This window comes from Uloborus diversus, chromosome 1 (genome assembly GCF_026930045.1).
Source record: "Uloborus diversus isolate 005 chromosome 1, Udiv.v.3.1, whole genome shotgun sequence".
Classification (NCBI taxonomy): Eukaryota; Metazoa; Arthropoda; class Arachnida; order Araneae; family Uloboridae; genus Uloborus; species Uloborus diversus.
The window spans coordinates 243,319,904-243,332,470 of record NC_072731.1 but is presented as its reverse complement, the minus strand read 5'-3'; the positions used below and the strand labels follow the sequence as shown (position 1 = coordinate 243,332,470).

The 12,567-nt window shown below is 31.1% G+C and overlaps 2 protein-coding genes across 2 annotated transcripts in view; one reads left to right on the top strand and one right to left on the bottom strand.

Annotated features, from left to right (window-relative positions):
- Nucleotides 1-89: 89 nt before the first annotated feature.
- On the top strand, nt 90-3,212 carry LOC129219676 (uncharacterized). The gene is made up of 2 exons (XM_054853956.1): nt 90-1,357; nt 1,475-3,212. Exons 1-2 carry the CDS (start codon nt 90-92, stop codon nt 1,659-1,661), a joined length of 1,455 nt encoding a protein of 484 aa, XP_054709931.1. The 3' UTR covers nt 1,662-3,212.
- Nucleotides 2,004-12,567, bottom strand: part of LOC129219665 (probable G-protein coupled receptor No9) — a 29,882-nt gene continuing 19,318 nt past the window's right edge. Inside the window, exons 3-4 of the mRNA XM_054853945.1 lie at nt 4,736-4,863; nt 2,004-2,042 (exon numbers count right to left, since the gene is read on the bottom strand). Of these exons, the coding sequence (XP_054709920.1) occupies nt 2,004-2,042; nt 4,736-4,863 (167 nt within the window). The remainder of the gene's footprint in view (nt 2,043-4,735; nt 4,864-12,567) is intronic.

Below are 12,567 nucleotides of genomic sequence, written 5' to 3'. Positions count from 1 at the left end.
CTATGACATTTCATCAATTTTTTTCACGTTAGAAGTCTTAATATTTAAGTGAGTATCATACATAGTTATTTACTTTTGAACTGTTTACCATGAAAATTGCTGTAGTAGGTTGCGCTCATGGAGAATTAGACAAAATATATGAAGCTCTTAATCATTTAGAAACCGAAAACGGTTTAAAAGTTGATTTGCTGATAATATGCGGAGATTTTCAAGCTGTCAGAAATCCGGCAGATTTGCAATGCATGGCTGTTCCTCCGAAATTCAGAAAACTCAATACATTTTATAAATATTATTCTGGTACTAAGACTGCACCAGTTCTGACAATTTTTGTTGGTGGTAACCATGAAGCTTCTAACTATTTGTCTGAGCTAGCTTATGGGGGTTGGGTTTGTCCAAATATATTTTATATGGGATATGCCAATGTGATAAACGTCGGCGGAATTCGGATTGCTGGGCTATCAGGTATATATAAAGGTCGTGATTACCTTAAAGGCCACTTTGAAACGCCACCATATGACGAATCTTCCAAAAGAAGTGTTTACCATATTCGAAATATGGATGTGTTTAGACTGAAGCAGATAAAAAGCCATCTAGACATATTTATATCACATGATTGGCCAGTAGGGGTTTACAATTATGGCGACAAAGAGAAACTTTTACAACGTAAATCGTTTTTTAAAGACGAAATGGATAACAACCAGCTTGGCAGCCAGCCTGCTCAAGAGTTGCTATTTAAATTAAAACCATCTTATTGGTTTGCAGCTCATTTACATTGCAAATTTGCTGCTATTGTACCACATGAAGACAGTGAAAAGAAAACTTGCACAAAATTTCTTGCCTTGGATAAATGTTTACCCCGTCGACAATATTTGCAAATACTTGACATTGAGAGTAAAACAGAATCGACTCACCTTGAATATGATCCCGAATGGTTGTGTATTCTTCGGTCAACGAATCATTTGCTAAACACTTCAAGAAGAAACTCATTTATGCCTGGTGTTGGCAGCGATGAAAGATGGGATTTCACACCAACTGAAGACGAGTTGAATGGCGTGATGGAGTTATTGAACTCGGAACTAAAAGTTCCTCTTAATTTCGCTACAACATCAGAACCTTACAATCCTGCTAGCCCCAGTTCACCACGAGATAACAGTTTGAAATCTTACATTAATCCTCAAACTGAGACATTTTGTAAGTTACTCGACATCACCGATCCCTTCTCTCTTGTTTGCAATAATTCAAATGGAAATCTGAGCATTGGTGAATTTTCTCGCACTGATTACTCTTCGTTTTTATCTTCCTCAAATCCTGATGAAATTAACATCAGCGACGAGGATTCGGCCGAGGAAAGCACACCGCCCAAAAGAGAAAGAAGTGATTTGGATGGATCTGGATCTTGTGATTTTTTTATTGATAAAAAAGGATCAAATTTGTCTCCAAATGTTAAGAATTTTTTCGAAAACCACCTTTGTAGCAGCCCGATAAAGCCTGTGAATGAACCTTTGTTGCAATTTCCAGAAATTAAGGAAGTTAATGTATCTTTGGATGATAGTAAAAGTGAGGAGAAAGAAGTGAGCAGCTCTGCTAAAGTCTTCAAAAGAAGAAACTGGGCATTGTATAAATCAGAGGAAGATGATTCGGAACAAACTAATGAATCTTAGTGTTTCAAAAATAAGCAGCAATAATAATTTTTATGTAATGAAACAGAGTAAAAAGGTTAAAATATTTTTACATTGAAACCATACTTTACATCTTTAATCTTATGTTCCTATCTTTGTCATATTTTTCATTCACATGTTTCGTTTTCTTTGTTATTACTGCCTCTCGTTCTTTTTTTGCTTGATACTGAATTTTTTTTCTCCTACCTCTATGCTTTTCTCTGTTCTATCAGATACGTTCTGAATTATACTCGTCCTTCTAATTTTGCCAATCAAAAGGTTAAAAGTCTTGAAGTTTTTCAATTATTTTGTGGAAGGGATCGAGAGGGACTCCCCTTTCAGTGCCTAAAGGTAGTCTAAAGCCTGCCCCATAGTTTGAACCTCCTGGATTTTCAAAACACAATGTAATTATGCATTTTGCATGTATTTTAAGAAATAAATGTGATAGAAAGATGCCAAAGCATAAAAACTTGTTAATGGAAAAGGTTTGATGTAAAAATACTAACCTGGGAATATAATGTTTCCCATGCTGGATTTACTTCAGTTGTGTAATGTTACCAATAGGATGTCATTATTGTAGCCTTTTTAGGAGGGCTATTGTTAAATAAATTTGTAAATAATTTTTGGAGGTACTTAGAAATGGTTTTCAAAGCAAATGCAATTATGTATTGCATTTTGTGTCGTGAAATCATAATTATATTCACGATAAAATGAAATAAATCATGTAAAATGCTCTTTTATGAATTTGTAAAACAATGCATGATATATCTGATGTAGAAATGATTTTCCATCATTATGAAATTTCCAAAAGCTTATTTATGAACTTGGTTTTGTTTATTGTTAATTGATTATTGCTGTAATTATCAGTTGATGAACTATTCAACTGAAAATTACACAAATGTATAGATTACATTTGCTTAGAAAGTTTACTGTAAAAATTGTGGATGTAGCATAATGTAAAAATAATTTTGCCAAGCTTTTTAAAATTGTGTTTTTTGAAATATAAATGAATTATTATCATTTTAATGCCAACTTGAGTTGTATTGCAAAGGATAATGGGGACAAAAACTTTCTACCATGTCTTTCCAAAAAGATTCCCAGGTCAAAAAGTTAATTTTGTAGCAGTACAAATGTTTTGTACTATCTAATAAAACTTTCCATGTTTTCTGTTTGTGATCAATTTTAGCTTTATTTAAACGAATTCTACAAGTTATAATTCAAAATTTGTACTGAACAGTAAATTAAGTTTAACCCAAGTTTTGTGCATTGCTTCGTTTGTAAATAATTATTGCAATTTAAACATTGGCAGAAAAGCATACAGAATGCTTTTGTAATTTGTTTCTCCTTATTGGTCAATAGAGCATTGGCCCACTAGCAGAATTTTCAAATTCAGTTCATAACTATCATTACCTTCACCTGTTCTTAAAATTTCATATTCTTCCAAGTTTGCAGGTTAACAGACCATTTGGTTCTGGTATTTTTTCCCCGCATTGATATGAAATCAAAACATGTTAACCGAATCCAGTTTGAACTTCATTACAATAATCTATTGCCTTTTCATTCCGGATGTCTCAAATTAAGTACAGTGATGAAAAACTTGAATTTTTTTTTCAAGGAATTATTTAAGACTAGAGAACTTAGATTAAAATGTATATTTTACTCTTAGGAAACAACTGTCTGGAAAATTTTAGAAGTATATTTGAAAATAAAAATTGTAAAAAAGTGCAAATAGGAAATGAATCTTTTGGTAAAATTAATTTAGTATAATTTTTGTTAAATAATTATCTTTGCTTTTTTTGCCCTATTTTTTTATATTATTTTTATTTTGAAACATGTGCAACATGAAATGAAATGAATGTATAATATTCAAATACTTAGAATATTGTTATACTTATTAAGGCTTAAGGGGAAATTTTTTTAAAAAAATTATGTGGGGTAGTTTGGTTCGGTCCAATGTGCCTCACAAAGAGTGGACCAACCTACCCCACTTACTGGGTCTGATAAAGTTATGTCATAATTTTTTTCTTTTTGACAAAAAAAAATGAAAAAATGGCCTATTATTGTAGACTAAAAAAAATTACTTTAAAAAAGTTCACTTTTTTTCCGCAACCTTCATGAAAATCATTCAAAAAAAAATAAAGTTACAGTTTTCTGAAAATTACTCGGAACTACTGCAGTAACACTTTCTGGAATAAAATTTGTTCAATATAACTATACCATGGGATTTCATTATAGGATTTGTAGGACCATAGGTGCTATCTGTTGGTCATAAAATAAAAAAAAATATATTAATAGTATTAAAATAATTGAGACTGGTCCAACGTGTCCCATGATCCAACGTATCCCACCTCCCCCTACATGTTTTCATTTAACGCTTTTTTCATACAATCCCTTCAAAAATGTATAAACAGTGCTTCACTGTAATTTATTATTTTAATACTTTTGTATTGTAATGTATTATTTTGAAAATAATTTTTTCTATAGTCAATTTTAAAATACAGTTGGCTCTCTGTTTAACGACACCCTATTTAACGACGGCTTTTCACTGTCCCAGATGGTCCACTATAGTGTTAAAAGCATTCTATTTAAGGACGATTTCTACTTGGGATGATTTTTTGTGGTCTCTTGAAAGTCGTTAAACAGAGAGCCAACTGTATATTTAATTTCCTTAGATGAATTGATACATATATAGACATTGTCTATTACTTATGATAGACATTGTTTTCAGCTCTAAAAGAACTGCAATTGTGTACATATGTTTTGCACGGTCTTTTGTGCCTCATGAATTGAAAAAGAAAAGTGTACAAATACTCATATTATTATTTAAATGCTTGAGTTAATGAACTTTTATGAAATAACTTAGTAAATAAATTTATAAACATTGCACAAAGCAAGATAGTACAATTGTTTATTGCTGTAATTAGTTTTACATATTAAGATAGAAGCAAAAACAATAAAAATTGAAATATTAGTACAAAAATATTGTTGGCTTTTACTCCAAAACAATGTACACATGTGTCAAAATATTTGCTTGAAAATCAGTAATTTAGAGGTCGTCCCCAGTTTTGCCATTTTACCTTTTGTTGTATTAGAAGATGGGAGACATTTTCGATGTCGATGAAACTGGGGGTAAACCATTCAGAGTAGGGCTCAGCAAATACTGGGCGCCAGGTAGTCATGTCTTTTAGATTTTCAGTGCTGACACCTAAAAATTTAAGTATAAACCAGAAAATTCAGCATGTTTCGTGAATAAGCTTCATTTTCTCCATAAATGTCATTTTTCTTTTTATATTTTGCATACGTAAAAATTTCAATTATGTATTTGTTTATCATATTTTTTGTTTACTTCCTTAAAGGATGTCACTGAAACTTCAATACAATATCTGTTTTAATCAGCGGCAGCGATTGGGGCTATAAGAGGGGGGAGGGGGTCAAAAAATAAATAAATAAAAGCCATGGGACGTTTGGTGGCAGCAAAAAATGAAAAAAAAAAAGAGAATAATTTTATTAGGGCTTGTTTTGAGAGCAGATGAGTGGAAATTGATGTAAATCTAACAACTTAACTCACATTTTTCTTAACATTTGACTGAATTATGTATACAATAACTTTTCCCGAAGAATCACTTTGACACACATTATTTACTCTGAAGTATTTTGAGCTGTGATATAAACATTTGATAATAATTGATTTACTAACATCTAAAAAACAATGAATGTATAAACTAAAAGTCGCTGCTTTTAGTTAAGTACTGTTTTGCAAACAAATGTACAAGGTAAAAAAAAAAAATGTGTTCTGAAAATTTTGACATTTCTGCTTTTTTTTATTATAATTTTTTGTTTTTGTTCCTGAATTAGACAATAAAATAATTAAATTAATTATAAAAAGTTAGAGGCGGTTGCTTTCCCGAATTGCCACCACTGGTTTTAACCACCCCTCCCTGAATCTAAATCAATTTTGACTAGTTTTTTCTTTTTTTTTGTAAAATCTGTAATTATGTATGTTCTTATGCTCAACTTAGATACCTATTTCGACCATCCCCGATTCGAATTATTGTGATGTCTGCAGTAAGCATATACCCATGTATCTTACATAACTCGAAAATAACTTTCTATAGATGGTTGAAAATAGATCTTCATAATTAAATGCATGTGCCAGGAAGTTACATTGTGTCCATGTCAGCTTTTTAAGGTAACTTAATGCATGCTGTTACTTAATGCATGAATGGATGCTTTTAATTTCTTTCTTGGTTATATGTTTAACATTTTTTGTAAAATAAAGTTTATCTTCTAATTTGAAAACAAATGTATTTTGTTGAAATTGCGTTTTTATTAATTTGAAAAATAATAGTCAAGTCCTAACTTTATTGACTTGCTGCAATATTTTCATAGTGCATTCTACAGGCAGTGATATTTGAAATAAACAAAGCAACATGACCCTTAGCGCTAGTGTTGCCTGTTTGGCGCTGAGATATTGAAAACAGTGCCAATCAAATGAGTAAAATATTCATAAACAGAATCGCCAAACTGACGAGTAATTCACGAAAGTGGCAAATGTTGGCCCGAAACAGCAGTCCTTTTTGTTTACTTCCGCTATCACTTCTCCCTGAATGCACTAGAGAGAATTTGTCAACTCCTGCTTTATATAATGCATAATATTTGCATTTGCAACAATTTGAAGAGGGAAAAAATCAGGGTACTTGTTTTGGTGAATATGAAAGCAACATGTAAATAGTTTTGAATGATATGTAAGTAATAGTTTTAATGATATTAAAATGCTCACAGTCATGTTTCTTTTTCCTGACCAAACATACCTTTCATTTTCATTGAATGCAAGATGAGAATAACCGGTTCTACCGAATTGAACCTTTGATGGAATGAAAACACTTTCTTAGGAATTCTTTTATAATATCATTTTTTATACAAATAATTTTTGTTCAGCTGAATACAAAGAGGAGATTATTATTTTGTAGGTATTGACTGCAATAGCTATATCTTATATAGTCCAGTCAATGAGTGCTCAAAATAAAGGTATAGCGTGCATGGAATATGCGATAATTTTTGACATCAGGATATTGTTAGGGGTCGTTAATAAATAAGATAAGATTTATTAACAAAACAAAATACACATACATAACAGTAAGCAAAATAAAATAAAGTTAAAAAACTTACAAATTATAAAACTAAATTACAAACGTCATAATAAAACATTAAGAAAATCTTGACTATAATTCAACATGAGTTAGTAGTAAATTCAACACCAAAGAGCGCCAAAGGCACTGCCCGCAGTGTTTTTAATTGGTTTAGTATGGAGTACAAACACAAATATGTATTAACAGTAATATTTACAAATTAATTTTACACAAGTAGTAAAAATTTTACACAGAACAATTATTGGACTGTTTGACTCCAGAAAAAAAAACACAATAACTCGCATTGAAACATTCAATAGTATAAAAAATACAATACAAAATCCCCCCCCCCCCGGTTGGCAAGTCAGTATATTTTATCAGCTAAAAGTTAATTATTGATAGAATGTCGTTATTTTGTATATATTCATTGACCCCTTGTTTATATTTTTTGAAGTTCTCATTCCTAACATCTTCCGATAGTTCATTAAACAGCCGCGGTGCCAAGTAAAAGAATTGCTTTTTAATAATCGTTTTATTTGGTTTTATAACTTTATATTGTTTACCTGAAATTCGAGTATTATATTGTTTTTCATTAATTTCAAACCAGTTATTGTTGTTATGCAAAAAATACAATATTCTCTGTGCATATATTTCTCTGATATTATAGATTTTGTCTGACTTTTGTAAAATAGTATAGTTTTTATTAAGTTCTTGTTTAGATCCATAAATTATTTTCAAAATTTTTGCATAAGTTCTATTTAAATTGGTAAGATTTGTTTCATAATCACCTCCCCATGCACAAATACCATACGTAATTATTGAGTTTATCCAAGCATAAAATAAACATCTAAGAAACGTTTTCCCAACTATATTTCTCAATAGATAAAGCCAATGTATTCTACCTCTTAATTTCTTCACAAGTTTATCAGTATGGCATTTCCATTTTAAATTTTCACTAAAAGTTATACCTAAATAATTTATATTTTCGACTCTTTCTATGGTAGGGCAGTTACAGTTATTTGTGCAGTCACATGTTGGTTCGTGATATTTTATGCCTAAATCAATTTTATTAATTCCTTTCTTTTTTAAATCAAACTTTATATATTTTGTTTTATTTATATTAAGAGATAACATATTGTCAGTTAACCATTTATTTATAGCAGTTAAATCAAGTTCTATTTGGTTTTTTATATCATTAATGCTCCTTGCAGAATATGTTAATGCTGTATCATCTGCGTATAGAGTAATTGTACCGTATAATTTAATGTATGACATGTCATTAATATATATTAAAAAAAGTAAAGGACCTAAAATTGATCCCTGAGGGACTCCCGTTTTTGTTGTTTTATATTTGCTTATACAGTTATTTAGTTTTGCTGCTTGTTTTCTGTCCGTGAGATAGGATAATATCCATTTGTAAGGTATTCCTCTTATTCCAACATTGTATAACTTTTTTATCAAAATCTTTATTCTTGCACTGTCAAATGCTTTGCGTAAATCCAAGAATACTGCTGAAGTTTCATAGTTTTCGTTAATGTTCGCATAAATTTCACCTGCTAATTTTAATACAGCTTTTTCAGTATTTCTGTTTTGCCTAAATCCGTATTGTGCGTTATGGAAAAAATCATATTTTTCTAAGAAATTCATCAACTGAGAGCTATAACATTTTCCCAATAATTTTGAGAATATTGGTAGAACTGAGATAGGTCTGAAATTATTACAGTCATCTTTAGCACCTGATTTGTGTATCGGTGTAATTATTGCTTTTTTAGATCTTCTATGAACTCACCTCTTTGTAGACTAATATTGATGATTTTTGTCACAATTTCCGAACATTATCCAAATAAACATACTAAAAGTCTCCACCCCTAGGGGGTGAGCTAAAGGTGGGAGGGAGGGGGAAGAAAAATTTGGGTTTTTCGAGAAAATGTCGGAAACGGTGGAAAAAAATCGTTTAAAATTAAAATTCAAGCTAAATAAACTTCCTATGAAATTGTTTCTACACATATTTGTCAAAATTACAATAATTTTCCGGGTATATGTTATGAAAAATCGATGATTTTCGGAAAAATTCTCTCTTTTTGTCAAACATTTGCTTCTAGTGCCTCCCAAAATCAGTGAACATGAAAACCGTCAGTGACAAAGTTGCAGAGCTTTAAATTTTCTTCAATTTGATATGCTATTTTGTTACATTTTATTCAACCAATCAAAAGTTACAGAATTTCAAACACGCACTTTCATGGCAAAAAAAGGAGCACTTGCCATTTACAAATTTCAAACTGACTCGAAAGGATCGCGCAAATCCTCTTTTCTCAATGAATTCGACAATCCTGATTAACAATGAAGAAGTATTTGTGGATTACTACAAGAAATGAGGGCATTCCAAAAAAAAGAAAGAGCATTTTTAGTCAGAAGAAATAAATACATTTCAAGAAGTTAGATTGGCTAAAACAACATTATAAAGCACAAAATTGCAAATAATTAAAGGTATCTTATGCTTTGAGGTTACAAGGAAATAATTTTCATGCCAAATTTGTGAGCCTATGGATGCAAAGACCTAAGCTAAATTTCAAAGTTTTAAAACTAACCCTCTTCTAGCAGATATCTTTGCATTTGTAAACTCGCATATTTTTGGGAATTATATCTCCACTGCAGATTTTACAATGGTGGGGTCTTTCTCTTCTTAAGCTGTCAAGACAAGATATCAATAGAGTACCCAAATTTCTGAGAATGAAGGAAAAACTAGCAATTCGCTGCTTTTTGGAAATGTTCCGTTGAGGGAAGAGACAGAAGCAAGTGCAATAAATCTAGTAGCAAAAGTGTTATTTATGAAAATGAGAGATAACACTAGGAGCAAGTCCCCCATCTATCTTGGGTCTCTTAATAGCCCAATGCATACAAGGATTCCAAAACTATATCGTATTTTCGGTCGTAAGCGCCGGTTTATTTATTGATGACGCGACGGATACAGTAGGTGTGGCGCATGTGATTTTTTTTTTTTTTAAACAGGTTACAACTTTTTACTGAAAACAAACTACTTGAAAAGAAGGAAAATAAAATGCAAGGAACTTGAAATGATCGGAAATGTGTTCAAAATGTGTTTTGAATAATACAGGGTGGCGACAGATCAGGGAAAAGTCAGGGAACTTTATCACTCAGGGAAAAATCAGGGAATTTTGAAAAAATAACAAAAATTCAGGGAAAAATGATCACAGAAAAAGAAAAAAAAAATTTATTGCAAAATGAAGTACTTTGTTTCCCTACGAGTTTTCCGCCAATTATTTGTTTTAAAAAAGTAAAATTACTGAGGTGAGATTACACAGTGTCGCATATTTATGCATCGTTTTTCCTCAAGGTCAAAGTTTTCAATCTTAGGATGAGCTTCCTAAGATTACTTCTGTGTCTGTAAAGTTGTTTATTTTACCTTGCTTGAATTTTTCTTCCACGCATTCCAAGCTACGTAAATAAACAACCCTACAGGCAAAGAGGAAGTTGTCATTAATGACTTTGCTCCCTTGCCTTTGCTTATTGTTTTGAAGTAATTAGCATACTGTTATCACGATTTCAAGAAAAAATATTTGTTTTTTAAATTAATGTTAAAAAAATCTTAAAAGTTATCACCTGCCGTTTTTAATTTAATTGCAAAAATTGAATTTTGACTGAAAATCAAATTTGTCTTTTTGCCATGGTATTATTCGCTATCACTTCAGATTACACGAAAGGTTTCTTTTCAGACCCTAAAACTCTTTTACTTGAAAACCATATACATATACATTTTGAAATTAATAATTGTTTTTGAATTTCAATGCTGTTTTCTACTAAAGTAATCTAAGGTTTTGAAATTGAGTTGTGTACATAAGTAAATATTTTTATTATTTTTTTAATAGTTAAAATGTTGTATTCATTCATTAAAACCTAAGTTCTTGATTAGAGAATAAATAGCTCAATATGGCTGGTTGTTGAAAGATTTCAATACGTTTTACATAAATATGTCTATTCTGCCGTGCGCAAGTAAAGGGCAGTAACTGCGCTTTCTTTTTTTTTTGCATTTTTGTCATTTGTTGTACATTATTGTACATACTCACTTATTTGGTTTCCACTGAAAAAGATTCGCGAAAAAAAGTCTCATTCCCAACACTTTTCCTATTGTTAGTACTAAATCCACCACACATTTCTTCAAATATCTCGAAAACTAATTTCTGCAAATACTGCCGTTTACCTGCACACGGCATTATGATTTATACAGGTAAAACTGCATTACTTCTATACTTTAACTATAACTTGTTATTCTTGCAGCAACAATTATACTGCTTGAGGATTCAGTTCAAGATTATTTCCATTTAAATTTTTTAGTTTTATCATGATTAGTATGTCTTTAAGAGTGGTTTTTAATAATTTCTTAGAATTCTTATGTTAACTGGTTCCAGGAAATAAAGTATTTGTTTTAGATTTCCTACAGTACTTCTCTGTCGATAATTGAATATACTATTTTTACCAAAAAAAAAAAAAAAAAAAGGAGCCTCTCTTCAAAATATATTTTTAATTAACAGCTTAAGCTGTTATAAACACTGCCCTACCTGAAAAGCATTGCATATTGAATAAAATGCAAAGAAAGGAAACCATTATCATTGGTAACGTAAATCAGGGCAATTTGGTAAACTTAATCAGGGAAATCAGGGAACTTTTTTTCCCAGTTTCTGTCGCCACCCTGTAATAAAAAAAATCCTTTTGAATACCTTGTAGCATTTTTAAACATGCTTTTTTTTTTCTTAACGATTGAATTTATAATATTGTTACAAATTCTGTAAATAGTAATTATTGTAGGAACGTAACCTGTAAATAGTTTCCCGTAATGAATATACAACCCCTTTTTCATTCGGCTAAAGTATACGACCCCTATTTTCTTTCTTTTCGTTGATAACGGTCTACGCATTTCGCGAAGAGGTAAGAATGTTGTGGAAAATTCTTTTCGGTGTATAAAAGCCGTTAGCGATGGATAAACAGTTAGTTTCGATGGAGATTTCGAACTGAGTGCATTTTTGCTCTGTTTATTGCGAGGCAGTTCGCTGTGTTGTTTTCGTATTTGGAAGTAAATACGTGTGTAAACGTTGAGTTTACGGTGTTGTGTGATAATTGCTTAATTGCTGATGAATAATTTAGTAGTTGTTGAAGATCTTTCCTGTACATAGTGTAAATAAATTTCCTGTGTTTTTATCAAGAACTGTGTTTTCATTTCAAGAAAGTGGAAGTCGCACCGAATCCGTTACAATTTGGCGCCCAACGTGGGGCTACTTCAGGACTTTCTTGCAGTAAGTGTGACTTTGGACATTTTTTCATAAAGACTTTTTAAATTTGGACTTTATTTGTATGGTGATTACTCGCGCAATGGATGAACAATTAAAACAACTGCTTGATGCAATCAACTCTGTGAAGAGTGATATGGCGGCTAATCAAGAACAATTAAAAAGTGACTTGACTGCAAGTTTTACAGCTAATCAAGAACAATTAAAAATGATATGGCGGCTAATCAAGAACAATTAAAAAGTGATCTGACTGCAAGTATGTTGGCAAATCAAGACCAGTTAAAAAGCGATTTAACGGTGCTGAAAAAGGACTTAACGGTGCTGAAAAAGGACTTAACGTCTAACCAAGAAGAAATTAAAAATGACCTTATTTCGGTAAAGACTGTGATGGAAAATAAATTTAATGACATAGAGCATCGAGTTGATGCAATTGAAGAAAAATTTGATACCGTTGAAAGCCGATTCAATGCTGTAGAA

Coding starts and splice junctions, on each gene's coding strand:
- LOC129219676 (XM_054853956.1), top strand. CDS start 90: ATGAAAATTGCTGTAGTAGGTTGCGCTCATGGAGAATTAGACAAAATA. Junction 1,358..1,474: donor TCGGCCGAGGAAAGCACACC/GCCCAAAAGAGA, acceptor CCACCTTTGTAG/CAGCCCGATAAAGCCTGTGA.